The 19,008-nt window shown below is 43.0% G+C and overlaps 1 protein-coding gene across 6 annotated transcripts in view; it reads left to right on the top strand.

The window, feature by feature from the left end:
* Positions 1-19,008, top strand: part of LOC109516077 (regulator of G-protein signaling 6-like) — a 34,754-nt gene that overhangs the window by 11,077 nt on the left and 4,669 nt on the right. For 4 of the 6 annotated variants that reach the window (XR_002168291.1, XM_019870278.1, XM_019870280.1 and 1 more), the window contains 13 exons: positions 9,620-9,719; positions 11,682-11,732; positions 11,826-11,977; positions 12,580-12,631; positions 13,530-13,594; positions 14,749-14,825; positions 15,415-15,496; positions 16,238-16,312; positions 16,413-16,514; positions 16,638-16,810; positions 17,260-17,385; positions 17,669-17,855; positions 18,321-18,410. Coding sequence is in view for 5 of the 6 variants with exons in the window: in XM_019870278.1 (XP_019725837.1) it covers positions 9,620-9,719; positions 11,682-11,732; positions 11,826-11,977; positions 12,580-12,631; positions 13,530-13,594; positions 14,749-14,825; positions 15,415-15,496; positions 16,238-16,312; positions 16,413-16,514; positions 16,638-16,810; positions 17,260-17,385; positions 17,669-17,855; positions 18,321-18,410 (1,332 nt within the window). In the remaining variant the exon portion in view is untranslated. The remainder of the gene's footprint in view (positions 1-9,619; positions 9,720-11,681; positions 11,733-11,825; positions 11,978-12,579; positions 12,632-13,529; positions 13,595-14,748; positions 14,826-15,414; positions 15,497-16,237; positions 16,313-16,412; positions 16,515-16,637; positions 16,811-17,259; positions 17,386-17,668; positions 17,856-18,320; positions 18,411-19,008) is intronic. The other 2 variants (XM_019870282.1, XM_019870279.1) reach the window with 1 other exon arrangement.

Here is a 19,008-nt window from a genome sequence, read left to right as displayed (position 1 = left end):
GCAGAATTTGGAACTCGCTGCTCATGCACGAGGCGACCGGGAGAAAAATTGACCCTTATGTGTGTCTTATAGTCGTGGGTACAAATGAGCTGGCCTGAAAGTGAGGCTGTGACTCAGTGTTTGCTTGGACTTCAGTATCCTGACACGTGTGTGTCTGTTGTGACTCTCTAATGGTCTCTGGGTCAAAGCTGAGGCAGGGATGAGTCACCGGGTCACAATTGTTAATCACGTTGCCAAGTTGGAAAGCCCAGCGAGGCCAGACCCACGCCATGTGGCTCCGCTCCCGAACACGGACCTGCATCCCGAACAGGATCCTTGACCCGGCCACTGATCTGCCCGTTAGTCTTGCTCAGTTAAGCTGTGCCACCACACGTGAAAATCTGATGACCTCCAGCGTGTTTCAACTTGGAGAGGATGCTCGATTTGACATTGGTTGCAGTAGCAGCTTTCCTTCTTCAATCCACTTCACAGGTGACAAATGTAATCGCGGGCCGTTGAAAACATGTTCATATAAATGTAATAATGTAAAAATGCTAATAACTGATAGCTAAAAAGTGGCAAAGAATGCTTCCCAGCATTGACCACCTAAATTGGACAAATAGATATGTCCTTGGAGACTTTCCCGTGGGCCTACTTCCTTCCGCTCTGTTAGTTTCATCAATAACTTGGTATGGCTGAGGTCAAATCTATCATAAGTGGTGGGTTTTTTTGGGTTTTTTTTTTTAATCCTCCAAATTAGCAAGATTCTCTTTTCTCCTAAAGTTTGTAGAGCAGATGTTTGAATTTATTGTCCATACACTGAAGGATCATCCCACACAAAAACAAGCTGATTGATCCCTCCACCGGTTTCATCACCTTGTCAAACCAACATCACTGTATCGTAATTTTAGACAACGCATCTGTTCTTGAATATGTGATACAAACATGGAAATTGAGTAGGCTTAAGCTCGCAATAATCAAAACGATGAAGCTTGAGTGAGCGATGCCGACTATTGCAAAAAAGGTTGGAAACAAAAACATCCCAAATCGTTCTCATCCAAAAATGCGCAACGGCGCGCCTTTTCTGACTTGAGCGCACGGGAGAATATGCCCCTAAATTTTGCAATCGTTTTGAATGTTGTCAATGTGTCAAGCTTTTGTGACAAAACTACTGTATTTTTAATTCAACTTCCGCTCTTTGTATGAGAGTTGCTGCACATGACGCAGATTTAGACCGTGAATGCTTAGATTTTTTTTTTTTTTTTGTGACTGAATTGTTTTGTGCTAAGCTGAGACGTGATTAATTTTTAACCCCTCTCCACTGTGTAATGTGATTAGATATGTCGGATCAGGTGCATGGGTGGTGTGTGAGGAACCAGATTGTGTCATTTTGTTCAACTGGTGCTGACATCTACTTGTGTTTTATTGCTGCATTACACATTTCATGGTCCCCACAATTACATTGTTGCCGTTAATTAAATCCGAATGAGATGGGTGCCAAAGAAGCGTAGTTCTTTTTTTTTCCCCCCCCCAATACATTTGATTAAATCACAGTGGGATTCATATTCGTCTACTTTTCATCTTGACAAAGATCGAGATCGGATTAAAAGTCCTTTTCCAGGAAGCGGATTGAATAATTGAAGCCGGTTTGGTGGCGACGTTTCATATTCTGGATTTTTGGGCTTCATTTCTGGCTTTCTAAATTTCTAGCCCAATGTGGTCACTCTGTGCATTAGCCCGTGCTCCGGGTGCTTTGTTGACCTAATAATCAATTAACAGCGAGCGAGGCCATTAATGCCATAAAACCCGTGTAGCGCTTTACCGTCTATTGATTCCATGTTTTCGACCGTTTGTGAAATTGAGCACGCTTCGCCCAGACCACTTCAGGCTTGGTTCAGTTTCATTAAATGGCAATAAAAGGATGGTAATTAGACGAATGGCCAGCGCCTCTACGGGGAGAAAAGAATCGTCCTTTTTCGGGACCGAGGGCACCAAAGCGTATTACTGTTTGGCCGCGTGTGGCTTCATGGTGCTTGAGGGTGAGATTTTCCCTCTGTCGGTCCCGCCACTGGAATTTTTATTAGCTCGCCCAAGTTGGAGGTAGCGCGACTTTATTGCCAATATTGGATATCTGTCACCCAGCGGGGAACACGCCTCTTTAATTTCAGAGCTATTAAGGTTGAAGAAAAACATCCTCATCAGGTGAGCTGTTTCCATAAAGTGGTGCAGACGGTCCAGTTTAGGTCACCTGAGTTCCATGTTGTCAGGACGTGCTACAATAAGTTAGGAGTTGTGTGAGAACTTTTTTTTTTTTTTTAATATGATGGCAGGAGAAAAGCACATCTCACAAGGCTCGAACAAAACATCAACTTTATTTGAATGGAATTCTCATTTTCTTTTTCTACTTGCGCACGCCTGTTTGACGCACAAATGTTTGTTGAAAAGAGTGGGAGGAAAAAATTATTTCAACCCCAGGTGGAGATATATTTTATTCTCGGTGACGAGTTAAGCAGATGATGGTGTTTAAATAGTAAAACTGTGCGTGATTCGTGACAGCAATTAAGTATTTACAAGTTGCAGATGTTGGGCTAGCCGGCTAGCTCTTAGCGCTCCTCTAAGCTAAGCGCCAGTCTGGATGATTAGAACTGTTCACGTTTCTTTGTGAATGTTATTTCAAAAAGAATAAGTTGTCCAGTAAATACGAACACAAAACAGTCATCATCCATCCCTTGTTTTGGCCAGTTTTGTTTGAGAGCGGGCGATGACTCAACTGCGGCGTCTCACCCCGTATTAAAAATGGAATCCTGCAACTAATCCACATTTTTCACCAAATATACACACGCAGTACATTTTCTTTCCTCTAACATTTTTTTGTGGGCTTGGGGATCCTGAATACACGTGGCACGGTGTAAATTGGTTTCGCACGCCTGCCTCACAGTGCAGCGGTGCAAGGTTCGATTCCGGGATCCCTGGATGGGACTGTGAGTGTGAAAGGTTGTTTGTCGATGTGTGCGCCGCAATTGCCTGGTAGTTCAGCGTGTACCCGCCCGCTGCCCGACGTCAGCCGGGATAGGCTCCGGCACGTCCACGTGAGGTTAAGCGGCTCAGATAATTGATGGATGGTATCCTGAATGCGTAACGCCAATACATGTATTCTGTTACTCCCCAAGTCTGGCCTTGAGTCAGACTGTAATTTAGAGTACAAACTGAACCTGTGCATATCTGCGCATTTATTAGCGAATGAGGTCTAATGACTTGCAAAGCTCTCCTCTCTCTTGGCTCGAAAAAGCACAGGTAAGAGTAAGGTCAAGTTTGCAATGTGCGCGTGCGTGTGTGACAGTCGGACCACAGCAAGTAATAATGTGTCCTTTCCTTACACCGCCAACAAGGACAGGAAAATCCATGCATATTGAAAGGTCAAGAGAAGCTGAGCTTATTGCATGCGAGTATGCAGGAGATGCTCAATGTAGAAAGTCTCCTGCCGGGAACATATGGCAACGCAAACAGCAGAAGGGAGAGACACGATTGATTAAAATGATCTAGATTAATTGGACAGGGGTCCCTGCACACCAGGATTTGACACAACAAGCCAAAGAGCAGTCTCTGTTGTGTTCGAATGCAGCAGCCAACAACCTTTTCTCACCATGGGCTGCTTTGGAAGCTGAATTCATTGAATTCAAATCAACGTTGCAATGTTGTAGTTGCCGTTGGGTAGGTTGGACTCTGTTTCATTTGGTGGTCTTAAAGCTTTTTTTGTTTGTTTTTTTAGGACATATATTAATTATATGTGTAGCCGGCAAACGAGCCCCATCTCTGCCGCACTTCCTGATCCACTCGTTCATTTTATGCCAAAAGACCATCTTTTACATCAAAAATGGAATTTCACTCGACTTATTTTATAACATTGGCTGGGAACAATGACTTCATTTTTTCTCGTCCAAACGTTTACAACACAAACGCAAAGCGAGTTGTAATTTGGGGCCCGGCGGTTGGTGGGGCTCCAACAAAAGGACTTTCTGATGGATGTGCATGCGTGAGACGAGTGCTTTCACCTCCATGTTGCCAGCCCTCACAGTTCAAATCTGCCGTCAATATTGACAAGAAAGTGTGTGAAGGCTAAATCTTGCTCGCTAGCCTCTTGACTCCTCGCACAAACGCTCCGAACGCGATGTCTCCAGCGGCTGAGACACTTTACTTTCCTCTCCTCTCTGACCCAATTACCAGCAGACCTCACCGGCAAAAACTGTCAACGGGAGGGATGAACATCAATGCAAGACAGATGGTCCTCATGTTTCATCCCGTCAAACCGGTCCCCCTGCAAATATCACACCAGGAGTCTCGAAATGAAGACGTATCGGGCGCGAGAGATTGGAACTTCAATTCAGTTGCCTCTCGCTCCTCCAAAGACGAGCGTCTGCTAGCCCAGATGAGCAGTCGCGCTACTAAATTGGCAACGAGATAAAGCGACTTGTGGGGAGTGTGAGGCTCCCATAGCGGCTTTCAACTGTGAGCAGCTTCCCTCAAAATAGCTCGGCGTTATCCACTGTCGCAGTCTCTTCGACTTTCTTCTTCACATTTAGGCGCCTGTTAAAGTTGCGTAACGCTCGGAACTGTGACTGAGCCCAGAGAGCAAGCGTTGACTAGTTGGATACGTAAATGAAGCAAAGAAAATGACGACACACACCCGTGCATGCCATGCGCGCAAGAAAGAAACAAGTTTTCAAATACTCGCCAAAATTGTAATAAAATGTCTAATGGGAAAGTAGTAATTGGTATTGGTTGTAAAGCTGTGGCGCACACCATGTCCAAGCATTTTGGGGGCTATTTTTTTTTTTAATCTTTTTTTTCCAGGATATTATGAGTTAAAAATATAAAAATCTGGATCATAGCAAACAAATTCAGTCAACTTTTAGGTGGGGTATCTATTTGTGAATTTTTGTCATTGTATCCCGCTTGGGTCCCTGGCAGCTGAATTCAAGTGTTCAAGCCCCCCCCCCACCCCTCCAAAAAAATATGGGTAAGCAAGATATATTTTATTGACGTGAAAAATGCATAACTATCAGCACTGAACACAATTAAATACATTATATTTTAAAAAATGATCAAGACACAACCAAATAAATGAAATCCCCAACAGTGAAGGCATATTGACTCGTGACTCGCTTAAAACCAAAAATGCCAATTGTGCTTGATGGTTAATGCAATTAATGTTTTCTTTTCAATGAGTTATACGTCGTAGTTTAGAGTTTGAGAGTTCGGAAATGCCCCAGCGAACGATGCAAAGTCTTCCATCTTTCAAGGCCTCCTTCACCTCGGGGCCAATTGCCTGGGTCGCCTGCCCTGTTCCAGGGTCTCAGGAAGAGGCTTCGCCGTTCACTGACCGAGCCCGGTCATGAGGAACGCAAATCCGAAAGTAATTGACATTCCCCCGAAAACTATTTCAACTATTGCCTATAAATGCAACAAAAACGCAAGGGTGCCCGGGGGGCATTGGCAACCCACAGGGGACCCTCTGCATCTGTTCCTCTTCCTGTGAGCGTAATGGCCAGGTGTCCCGATACTCCTGCCCATACGGCGCATGTCCCTCTTTCCATTTACGTCAGTAGTTCGACTCGTTCAGCATATGTATGCCGTCATGCTGAGAGAGTCTCTCAGGTGCTGCAAATGCAGGAGGACGACAAGGCGTTTGAGGTTGATAGAAGCCCGCGCTGAATGGAAATTGCTTTTGCATGGCTCGCTTGCGTAAGCAATCTCCCTGGTGAACTAATGTGATTCGCTCCCTCCCGAGCAAATGACCTTTTTGCTAGTGGTGATTCATTTTTGACAGGCCCTTGGCAACCCCCGGCCCCCTTCATGGTGCTCGGAGCAAAATCAGGACGCTGCTGATACACTTCACTTCAGACAGCTGCTCTTTTATTAGTAACCCCCCCTTTTGTACTCTCATATCTGCACAGGGCACTTTGTCTCTGAGTGGACTATCGGTGCAAACTCCTGTTTTTACTCCACTCAAGCCCTTAGCAACACATGGAGTAGCTAACAACAGACAATTACAAGAGGGGAGAGCATCTTTTTCTGGCCTCCTTGAGTCTCCTCAGCAGCAAGGTGACCCCATGCGCCCCCCCCATGGATTAGCTGGTCTTGTGTTTTTGCATTTCGCTCTGAACTAATTGCTCACCACTTGAGTTTTTTTTTTCTTTTCTTCCTTTTACAGGAATGAGTTGACATTGACAATAAGGTACGCCAAGCTTTATCTACAATGGTTTAGTCAAGCTAGAAGGCCACCCATGCTGGAGCTGGAAACTGACAGGCTTTTAATTGCTGAGCTCCTCTTATCACAGTTGCCATACAGACGCACACAAATACTCGTCCATCTGAATGCTCCTCTGTAGGGATCCTTATTTGGCCGAGACAAGCCACTGGTGTCCTTAACACTCACCGATTCAACGTTTACATGTGATTGGTTCAAAGTGTGGCGCGGCATCCCAGCTGGACACTTCTGGATCTCAGGGCGTTGCACCCCCGAGAAGCTTCCGACTCGGCGGGCAATCAAGTTGGAGATCATTAAATTGGGATTTCCGCAGGGCAACGCCTGATGTGAAGGAAAAGCTCTGAAATTTGAAGGCAGAAAATTGAAAGCTGCATGAGCTTTGAAATTAGTGTAGCAGTCACCAGTGTCTTCAAGCAATGGCAAAAAGTAAATAAAGGTGATGAATACTCGCAGTCTCTATTTGAGTTGAAATAAAGATATGTGTGTTGAAAGAAAAAAAAAGGCAAAAGTAGTTATTTGACTCCTTAAGAGCACACTTGGAAAGTAAGTTTTTGATAACTCGGTCCAACAAAAGTTCGTTTATATCAAGAGCTAGCTAGTGTTGGTTTAATGCTACCAAAGCGTGTTGCAATAGCTTTGCTAACATTCTGAAATAACAAACCCTAAATAAATACAGTTTGTGTTTATTTTTTTTCCAGATTAGACCATTTTTGAACGCTAGCAGCTCATGATTTTGAGGCTGAGATTCCTTCACCACAAATGTTTGGAGCACCCTGCCTCAACAAATTCCCTTTAATGATGCCAAGGATGAGGAATATTTTGCTTCTCCAAATCTGTTGAGCTTTCTCACCCACGGTTAACTTCGTCTCCATTTAATTTGCATCATATATGAAGTTGGAAAAAAACATAAACATAAAGGAGAAGAACGTTCAAATGTTTTCAAATACTCAAGAAAAGAATTGGATGCCTAGAAAAACAAAGTGTTCCATCCAGTGACTAAGTATTTGTACTTAGTTACTCTTCACGAATGCCAATGGTAATTCTCAATGGGATAGGCTTGTGGTTGTGTAGCAAGTGCAAATTATGTCACTTAGCTAGTGGCGTTTGTCTGAGATATGCTCAACTTTCCAAACGACTCAGAACATCATTTGCATTTGAGGGATTTGTTGTTCGTCATCTGCATTCACTCAATTAATCTTAGTGCTTTTACAATCCATCTGGACAAATGATTACAGGGATTATAATGAAAGCCATTTACTCCAATGTTTTGTTTTAAAGTGACAGTGTGAAAAAAAAGTTGATTATTCAATGTGTATTCTTTTAAAAAACACACAAAAAATTAAATATGCAAAAAATGTTCTATCACATCAACGTAATATTTAAAAGTTATTGTCGGTGAAGTAATGGCTAATTATATTACATAGAGTGCGATTCCCCGACAGGAGGCTGGCATTTTTCGACACCATCTTTTTGCTACAGATACCCGAAGGAATCAAATTTGGTAATCGAAGTTCCTCATATTCATAACTACATATACGTATAAAGCAAGTGTAAAATGGCCATGCACTTACTCCTCTCGATAAATTGCTAGAAATCTCTTGGGATTACGTTTTCGCTAGCTCTAGTGCTAAAACAAGGTGGTGATAAATATGCAAAGTATGGTCTCTTTGGGTCACCGTAGTGCCCATCCTTCAAAATGCACGCGCTTCAAATTTAGGTCCTTGCAATCTATTCGTTCACCACTAGGTGTCACAAATTTCGATACACTGTACTTCCAAGTACTGTACTGTACTGTATTTTAGCAGCGGGAGCTGATTGTGGACAAAAAAAAGGGCTTCGTTTGGCTGGTTGTTCCTGTGGCGATGGCAATTTTATAAATATGTTTGGCGGATGGCGCTTCACTTGTGGTTACCATACAAATGGCCAAGATTTGACGTGTAAGTACAGTGGATTATGATGGTGCACCTGGGATAACCCCTCCCACGCCCACTTGCCCACCTTTACGTTCCAAAGGTTTCAGTCTGTCGTGTTGAGCTTTCCTCTGCACTCAGTGTCAGATACATCGTGATTTGGCAACACAACCGTGTGTGTGTGTGTGTGTGTGTGTGTGTGTGTGTGTGTGTGTGTGTGTGTGTGTGTGTGTGTGTCATGTTTTAGGAGGGGGGGATTTATTCTCACCTCACCCCGCAGAGCATCACACACCAGCTGGAACACATTCATTATTCACCCAGTATGTCTCAGAGGTCAAAATGGCACATGGGGGCGAAAAAAAAAAAAATGAAAGAAATGGTATGACAAAATTGAAAAATTGCCACCAAATTGCAGACACAAGGCACATGTCCTGCTTTTCCAGTACTTGATGGAAGAATGTGTTTAATACATTTGTTGGCTAAATCCTGAAATCCCGTAAAGTGTTAAATGCTGCCAATTTTTAATCACGAAAATAATCGGTAGGTTAACTGAAGACTAAATTGATCATAGGCAGTAAATGGATGTGAGTGTGGGGGGTTGTTTGCCTCCACTGTAAGTGATTAAAGGTTAGATGGATTGTGCCTCTGCTTTTTAAGGCTTTGGACCTTCATACCAATTTGCGCACACATGCTACGAATCCAAAGATACCGCCTGAGTGTGCAGAATGCGTTTGTATGCATAATGTGTGTGTGTGTGTGTTTGTGTGTGTGTTTATATATACGCTTGTGAGATACACAAGTGTCCTTGAGATAATGGTTAGAGCGAGGAACAAAAGAGCCGTTATTGCGTGGTCGCAACCATGTTCCGTTCTCCGAGGTCCTCCACAGCTGCCATAAGTGCCTACATCCAAGAGATAGGAGGCGCCTCTTTCCGTTAACTGGGTCCGATGTGGCGTCATCCTGAAGGCAGGTAATGGCTGCTTCTCACCGTGCCGCAACTCTAAGCTCCATTATTACATGAGGGCAAAAGGACTCCTGGCTGTGTCGTCGTCTTGGGAGTTGAAGTGATTCCCAAATGATGTCCATGTTGTCAAGCGAACAGATGACTCGGTAAACGTTCAAAGCATGGATCCGTATATTTGTGATACTTATGACAGTTACAAGATTAGCACCACTACTATTTCCCTCTGATCCCCCCCCACCAGCAAATCCAACATCCATTTTAGTAAATTTGAAACAACAGCCTTAGTGTACACAAACAATGGCGTGCTTGTACAAAAGAGTGACGTAAAAATATTTAGTTTTGTGTATGTTAGGACCCTTACGGAAAATTTCCGGGTAAAAGAATAACTTGTTTTTTTTTTTTTTTTATTCCTGTCGCCCAAACCGGTCAAGTTTAACCTGACCGATAAGTGTTCAAACAAAATCCATACGTTGTGATAACATGCGAACCTCCTTCCAGATTGAGAACATCGTCTCAAGAATACAAGATGAGAAAGCTGGAGGTGTCGCCATCCGTACTGTCAAAAGCTTCCTGTCCAAAATCCCCAGTGTGGTATCAGGTGAGCGCAACACATTGTGTCCACGTTCGGCATCAGTGAAGCCGCCCTCGGTCCCGACAAACGTATGAGTCGCTAACGCTAAATCAAGCTAACGTGACCTTTTGGTGGGCGGCTTTAGTTTGCTGCTGTCACAGCTGGAAACTGGTGATGTCGTTGCTCATAAGACCACTGTCACTGAGGAGAGCGCCCGGAGTGGGCCGCTGACCTTGTCGCGGAGTAATGCCGCTACTTGCCCCCTCTGCTGTTTTTATACGTAGGCACCCGCGATCCTTCCATGTGTGCCTTCCATGAATCATCTTTGTCCCCTGGCTCTTTGAGTCACTCCTCAACCCGGCGGCCGTTCAATCTCGCGCCGCTGACGAGCACATGAAGCAAACATTGTGCTGTCCAGGAGCAGAGAAAGCAATTCCACGTTTAGACGGTTATGACCTGTAGCTTTGCTCAGTGATGTTTTTTTTTTAATGTGAAAAATCATGGTTGGGTATATGCCAGGAAAACTAGTGTAAATAGGATTGATTTGCTGCTTTTTAAATGTCGGTTTCTTACATCATACAAAGAACTTGAAGTATCAGGAACGATTACAATAGTAAAAGTATTGTTTTCCCTGGGCACATGAAGTCCAGACTTGTTGCTAGGCAGAGTTCAGCGAGTTCAACCTTATTTGTCAGTCATACTCAGTGTGCTGCTACTCCTACGACTCACTGTATTAAATATTCAACCTGTGCAGAACTGTAATCTAGTACAGTTGAAGTAAAATTTAGTTGTATTTGACTTAAGTTTGATACGTTAGCATTTCAACACTTTTTAAAAATTACGGGGTTTTTTTATGTACAAAACTTTTGCTGTACTTTAGTCATTTTTATTTTCAGAGCTATAACAATGGCTAAATATTAAATACAGGATTTCTTTTCGCAATTATACCTCATTTTGTTGAATACCCGGCCCTACTTGAACATGACTTGAATGTTGTTCGTTGTGGTGGTACGCGGAAGAACCTCTTGTTTTTTTGAGGTGGTACTTGGTGTAAAAAGTTTGACTCCCGTTGCTGTAAGGTGCATCCTTAAAGGGCATCATTGCAGAAAGAGGAAGGGTGACAGACGCACCAGTGTTTACCCAGCCTTTATTACCCAAAAAAAAAAAAAAAAATCGACATTGAAAGAGTCTCATAACACTCCACTGAACAAACATCGAATTGTGTACTGAAATGATCTCTCCAATTTACTTGCATTTTTTTTTTCTGAGTGAGTACGTGCCATGACTTAAGAGTCTTCTGTTGTGAGACTGGCAACATGTGGATTCACATCTTAATTGTACCTTCTGTTATTTACCGGAAGAGAATTTGATGGTTCTGCCTGTCACTATACGTTGCAAGCGTAGACTGATGACTAAAGAAACATTTGGAGTACATTTTAGGACCATTTAAGTGAAATCCGATTCTTCCAAACGGCACACCTCATGATCTCAGTGGTTAAGTGTCACTGTACTCAAGTAAAAACTCCCAAAACACCCAGTGCTTTGTATTAAATATAAAATGCATATTCCAAAAGAAAATGGTGGCCTACTTATTTTTTTCCTTTTGTATTGTATGCGTATTTATATACTGTACACATATTTCGCTTTATTTTTTTAATGGGTCAATATGAAATAAGTCACTTCAACATCTTCCCCCTCCAGCATATTAATTTCGAATCCTATATTGTTGGGAATTTTCGACTCACCCAAGGCCGTCTCATTTCACCTGTACATTGAAAATGTGAATTTAGCGGGTGTAGAAATCCATTTTTTTCCCCCTTTACTTTTCCCAAGTTCTTGCACCTGGCTTGAAGTCCTCTGAAATGGCCGTTTTCGACCGTTGTGACCTGGAACCCAAGCAAATGTCTCTTTTAGATTGCAACCTTTGTGCAACGCGTGACAGCCATGGCACTGTGACCCGTTTTAAAGCAATTTTCTCCCTCTGAACAGGGGTGGACATTGTTCAATGGCTGATGAAAAATCTCTCGATAGACGATCCAGGTATGTGCATGGTGCAAGTCATTACGTGCAAGCACACTGGTGCTCCGTTTTTTTTTTTTTTTTTTTTTTTTTAAGCCACCCTTGTCTCCATAGCTGAGGCCATCCACTTGGGAAGTCTGATTGCTGCTCACGGCTACATCTTCCCCATCTCTGACCACGTCCTGGCGCTCAAAGATGACGGCACCCTTTACCGCTTTCAGGTGACCGAATCCCCACGTGCATTCTTAGGCCATCGGAATAACAAGGTAAGCGGATTTATCGTGTTAGATCACGTCAGATAGAATGAGTTTTGACCTACAGCAGCTGCTTTAAAATATATATTTTTTTAATGCAGCCCTGAGCAGTAACCTTTATTTGCCGGTCGTTGCTACACAGGGAGAGATTTAATGATCTGCATCTGTTTCTGGCTATTAAGGTGTCTGCACCTCTCCCTGTTGCAAAGTTGACATGCAGATTAAATGCAGATGAAAAAGGTCGTTCATCAGTGTGTTCGTTAGCAAAACAAGCCAAATCGTCACCCGCTTTCCTTTTTTGACAATGTGCGGCTGAAAGATTGCAAACCAAAAGATGGTTCAATATCACCAAGTTCTAATTCTGCTCCGCTATTAAGAATGCATGCGAGATAGGAGTAATGCATTATTAACACACTTGGGAATGAATTTGCGTGTGCGTAACATTGGTTGCAAGAGATAATTAAATATGGATAGCGGAGTATAGCGCTCTCGTAGATACGACGCGGCGCATCAAACTAAGAATTCAAATTTTTTATTTTTTTTGCCCCGACACTAAAGAATGCAATGTGGATTTTACAAGAAGAAAAATCAAAGCTGTATCCTTCTGTTTCCAGTCTCCGTACTACTGGCCTTCAAACTGCTGGGAGCCTGAGAACACAGACTATGGTGAGTCACACATCGTAAATCAGAAAACGACAACGATTGAGAGGGGCAATTTAATGTACGCTGTATAGGAAAAAATATCAGGAGTACTTGTGTTGTAAGAAGATGAAAATGAGAAGTTTCGAATCATTGGTTGGTCACTCACTTTTAACAGTAAAATATTAATACAGGTAATTTTATTGCCTTCGTCACATCTCGGCTGTATTACTGTCATGCACTTTACTTTGGAGTCAGGCAATCCTCCATTCAGCATTTCCAGTTGGTCCATAATGCTGCTGGCCGCCTCTTGACTGGAACTCGCTGCTTGAGTCTTGCCATGCTTTGTCGACTAGGTCTGTCATTTTGGAACAAAAAAAGACCTTCCCCCAAACTGTCCTCCTCAAATTGAGTCGTCCCAAAAGTTTTCATATATTGATGAGTTAAGATTATGACTGGGGTGTCCCAAAGCCCTGTCCCTCTGGTGTCTGTCATGATCAGAAACTTCTTTCACACAAGGAATTTGGAAATTGGAGGGAAAAAAAATAAAATGAACACTCCATGGTATTGTGCTTTATAAAAATCGACAGCAATGAAACAATTAAAAATAAATGTTCTGTACATTGGTCTAATGTAAAAAAAACAAAACAAAAAAAATAAATAAAAACCCACTCCCATTTAACCCTTTCATGCACAAATAATGATAACCTAATAACCTGATTAGCTGTCCACTGTAGTAACCGCTGACCCGGAAAGAGTTAAAAATACTTTTTTGTCATATACTGTATCTGGTTAGGAAGGGTGCGGCCTATGCGGCCCCCTAGTAGGGCTGGCAAAAAATTGTTTAAGTTGTAAGTTGTAAGTTTTGTAATCTCAAACTAACTCTTGCGCCCTTTCCATGCTCCATTGCTATGTGGCCCTGCAGCCATCTACCTGTGCAAGCGCACCATGCAGAACAAAGCCAGGCTGGAGCTCGCCGATTATGAGTCTGTAAGTATTTGCTCGCTAACGTTTTACACTTCAAGACTTTATGTCATCTAGCAAATGCATTTTTGTATAGATGTATATATTTTTTAGGAGCAACAAGTGGTACAGTTAGTTATCAAAAGAATTACTGACCATCTCACTGAGCTCGCATTATCATACAACAGCGTTCCAGTGTGCGTTAATATTCCCAACGATTTTGCGACGATTGTCCAGCATACTTCCCCTCTCGCATATCCAGGTCACTTTATGGCCGGGGGGCCTCATCAGGCTCCCTGTTTAACACTCGCTTGATGTTAATCCAAGTGTTTTCTCTCTTTGCAACGGGGTCATGTGTTGCTCTGATCACAGATGCTTACTGGGCACTTTTATTACATACACCAGAATACAATCGGTATGTGTGCAGATTGCGACCAGGTCTTGTGAACCTTCAAAAGCGTCTAGTCGTTAGCGTGATAATCTTATCCAGTGTTTTCCAACCTTTTTATTGAGACAGACCACATGATTAACATTCGGGAAATCTCTCGGCGTGTCGCCAAACAAAAATATCTCAAAATGTGTGTTTGGCTTTGAACCGATTTAATCCACTTTACCCCTGTGCATTTACGTTTAACTCATCGATGAGTAATCACTTGAAATGTTTTTGGAAATGTCGTCTTCTTATCGGCCAATTTACATTACCCGTCACTTGGAGAGAAACATGGGCAGGACGTCAGCTTATTAAAACCACTAATGGTGAGTTGTATATTTCTGTGCCTGTTCAGATCAAATGTCTTCATGTGAAGCCAGCCAGTGTCTCATAAAAAGCCGCACCGCTGTACTGTGCGTGACAATATCAATTCATTCATTGATGAACAACTTTTGTCCTATAGTCGACTACAAAAAAAATGTGGTTTTAACTCTCGTGCAGGGTTCACCAACATTTTTGAAACTTTAAGCTACTTCTTCAAAGGGCACCCATTTATATATGACCTCTGAAATAACCAATTTGTCCGAATTAGCCATGATGGTTGAGGAATAATTAATAATGAGTAAAATCAAATCATTTCCAGATGTAAAATTGGACATTTCCTCTGGTATCCCAATGAACACTGTTGTGAATAATGTTCCATGGGATTCGAATGGATTGTTCCCTCACGCTGTGCAACTGGGTCCTGCAGGAGAACCTTGCCCGACTGCAGCGGGCTTTCGCCAGGAAGTGGGAGTTCATCTTCTTGCAGGCCGAAGCTCAAGTCAAGTGAGTCATGTGAGGCATCACTGTGTGATTGCTATTACTTTATATAAATGAAAAGAAAAGCAGTCGCTGCTTGCATGTTTTCCTTGTCTACCCCACTTTTGGTCTGAACTCCAAATATTCCTCATCCACTCACATGACTGAGTTTATTTTTCCAACACTGCCCTCTGTTGACGATCATGTGCCAACACATTTTCATTCAAGTTCCATTTTTCGAATAACGACCCACTTTAAAAAAATAATGGCTGACTTTTAGTCGTTTTGAGCCATTTGAATTATTTGGGTTTTTTTGTTTGTTGTTTTTTGTTTTTGCAAAGCCGTCTGTTACGTATGTAAAATTTTTTACATGTATGGCCTAGAAGTGAAGACAAAAAAACATACTCCTAATTACGGTTTTGCTGCTTCTGCCTTTCAACTGGTGTATGCAATCAGATTTCTTCGGAACAAAACTCCTTTCGTTTACACCACACTATACCATTTCTGCGACAACCTGAGAAACGACAAAACAGAACATATGAAATCGAGTGGTGGGGCTCCCACTTTTTTTAAGCCCTAACTGCATTTTTATTTTTTTTTTTTGTCTTTTCGTCAGAATTGACAGAAAGAAGGACAAGGCAGACAGGAAGGTCCTGGATAGCCAAGAGAGGGCCTTCTGGGATGTCCATCGACCAGTGGTGAGTCACTCCCAAAAGTTGTAAAACTGAAAAGCAATCAAATGAGAAAGGACGGAAAACTTGAAAAATATCTCCTTCCTATGCAGATCGCTCAGGCAATTTTGTTGTTGTTGTTGTTTATAAATGTGGTGCAGTTCTTGATGGCCTATTCAGGCCATTGGAAAAGAGCAAGCTCTTTGGTCCCACATGGGAACTGACAAAAGTATCGATTTGTGGGAAAAAATGTTGAACTGACCAAATATGGGCAAAAGTAACAATGTACTCTAGTACTGACTATGGACAATGTGACTGTCTAACTACTAATTAGATTCCAAATTCAACTCACAAGAGCCAGCTAGTTTGCGCACAAGAGCCAGCTAGCTTGCGCACAATGACGTTGGCATCGTCTGATTGGTCAGAATAAAACTTGTGACAGCCAAGTTGGACGAGCAAAATCTGTAGTGATGTGCACATGTTAAACAGCATCTCTGGTTGTGCGTTATTCGTGTTGGTCAGATTTAGATAAATAGTTTCCAAACTGTATTCGATATACAGTTACATGCTGCTGCTTTTGTTATTTCTATGATTGTGATATTATGGTGGTATAAAGGTCTGGTAAGTCTCCAGTAAAGGCCCAGGTACCAAATGCAGAGCCGGCCACAGCTGGAATATAGAAGCAGCTTACCATTGAGCACAATGATCGCGCATTGTTATTGCAACACAGTGATCTAACTCAGAAGCGCTCCCACCCATCTTCCACAGCCAGGCTGCGTCAACACCACCGAGATGGACATCCGCAAGTGTCGCAGAGAAAAGAACCCACACAGGGTGAAAAGGGTGAGAAGAGCTGAAACTAGCTGGAAGAATTATTTTGTGTTTTTTTTTTTTTTTGCAATGGAGCATTCAAAGGAAACGTTCATATCCACGCTCTCCTCAGTCAGTTTACGGGGTGCCAGATGACAGCCAGAGCCAGCCAAGTCCAGTTCACATCAGCTCTACGCCAGCCAGAAAACTCACCCAAGAGGACGTTGAGAAGGAGGTATGATAATTGATGGCGCCACGCACGTCCTTAACGGCCAGCATCCATTATGACGACAGCTGGGACTCAGACGGATGACGTCTTACCTTATTTAAACTTCTCATTAGTGCATCTTTCCATCAGATCAGCTTCCTCAACCTCCAGCTTGGCCGCCACTGCATGAAGGTTTCCAAAGTGGCCGAGAGTCTCATGGGCTACACCGAGCAGTTCTTGGAGTACGACCCGCTTGTATCGGCCGTTGAGCCCTCCAACCCCTGGATCAGTGACGACACCACCTTCTGGGACCTGGAGGCAAGGTATAGAGTGGAACTGGAGTGCCCTAAAACAACAGCAGTCGCTCGGGGTTTGAACGGACCAGTCGACTTTAAATGTGGATGCGGCGCGGTAAAGCTTGAAGTCGACTGCAAATCACGTTTTTGGCATCTTGTCTTCCAATCGGCCAACTTACAGACAACTTCTGAGGCCCGTTTGCTACCATTGCTGGACCTTAAATCCTTTTTTCATACCGCCCTCACGCAGCATGAAAGGGTCATGTGACAGCATCACTGTGGCCAGCCCACCTATATTGGGAAGTGTTTACGTAACGGTCTACCAGAGAGTTTTTGATTTTGATTTGAGTCACACCTCGACAAGCAACTCTCCATTCCACGCTCTCCGCTCCCCGTTCAACATAGACATTGAATGGGGTTGAAGAATGTCAGTGTTATGACATGGTGGGTGTTCTTTTTGTTTCTCTTTGGAATAGTCACGACCCCACCCAGCAGCGAGTGAAGAAGTGGGGCTTCTCCTTGGAGGAAGCGCTCAAAGACCCAGCAGGAAGAGATCAGTTCCTGAAGTTCCTGGAGACTGAATTTAGCTCGGAGAACTTGCGGTGAGACTGTCGTTTCGTTCTGGCATGAGCTCAGGGGGAGGCTAACTTCCACAAACTTTGAAAGTCACAATTTTTGAGTGTGTTTTTTTTTTTCAACTAGTATTTATTAAATAAGATACACATTATAGAAAGAAAACAAATGTAACTCATCGTTTTTCAACATTGTCCCATTCTGCTGGATCTGTCTTTACCCTCAAGTGAGATTGCCACATTTCCTTCTCAAAGCATCGATTCTATTTATTATTTTTGTTGACTGAAGTTAGCACACATGTTACCGTTTCAGATTTTGGTTGGCAGTGCAGGATCTGAAGCGCCAGCCGTTGCAGGATGTCCCCGCCAGAGCGCAGGAGATCTGGCAGGAGTTTCTAGCCGAGGGGGCGCCAAGTTCTATCAACCTGGACTCTCACAGCTTTGAGCGCACCAGCCAAAACCTGAAAGACCCCGGGCGCTACAGCTTTGAGGATGCTCAGGTCATGGTCGTGCCATGTTTCTCACATACTCTAAGATCAACTCGACTCCAAAATTCATATATGATGTCGAAAACTGTCTCATCTGTTTCTTTGTTCCGATTGAAAGTTTCCCACAGGAAATAATGGGAAACAAACGAATTGATTTATTGCCTCAAACTATTGCCATAAAAGCTTTAAATATACAGGAGAAAGTGATATCATTTGAACATTTACTGCGTGAGTCTAAATAAGTTGAGCACATTAGACTGAATTGAAACAAGTCACCCTTTGACGACACCTGACGGGCATAAAGGGCAATACTCTCACAGTTGTGGCTCGGGAAAAGTTTGAGGTTGTCTAAATCAGCGGTCCCCAACTTTTGTTGCCTCCATTGGTCCACCCTCCGTGGACAGTTCTTGTTCACGGTGTGTTCAAGTGTGAACGCCTTCCAACACACCCTTCATCTGTCTTCCCCTTCCATTTCAGGAGCACATATTCACACTCATGAAAAGTGACAGCTATGCACGCTTTTTGCGATCCGGCATCTACCAAGACCTCCAGTTTGCTAGAAAGAAGGTGAGTCGTCGCTTCCCGCTGACCTCGATGTCTTTGATTTCCCGTGAACAATCGGCTTTGATTGCTTCTTTCTCGTATCGGCTGCACAACCGCAGTCATCAGTGCGGCCAACGATGACATGCTCCCAAGTGATGTTGAACACATCGTTCAAATTTGAATCGTCATGAAATACTCAGTCCCGAAACGAACCAACATGCGATTGGATGAAAACTTTTGAGGCCTTGAAAACTTCAGCTGTATTTCATATTCAAACAACAAAAATTACTACAGGGGATCGTATTTTGTAAAAAGTACTGGCTCCAGTAAAAGCGCCAAGAACTGGAAATATAGTATTTCAAAGTAAAGCTTTTGTACTGTGCTACATTATTTTCTGCCATACAAGCTTTGAGCTCACAAGTATTCTATAAATGGCGGTTGTGGTTTGAAAGTGTGTAGTATGGTATGGAATCATAACTGAACAGATTCTAATATTTTGCTCGGGTGATTGAGTAGACTTTACTCAAGCAACTTATTCAAAATGTTTCATCTATCCAATTTGTGCAGCCGCGCCCCCCCCCCCCCCCCCTCAACACTTCGTCTTTTTTTTTGTTCGCACACC

Source organism: Hippocampus comes, unplaced genomic scaffold (genome assembly GCF_001891065.2).
Source record: "Hippocampus comes isolate QL1 unplaced genomic scaffold, H_comes_QL1_v1.1 scaffold43, whole genome shotgun sequence".
Lineage (NCBI taxonomy): Eukaryota > Metazoa > Chordata > Actinopteri > Syngnathiformes > Syngnathidae > Hippocampus > Hippocampus comes.
Note: the sequence above shows the minus strand (reverse complement) of the source record. Positions and strands in the feature narration are given on the sequence as shown.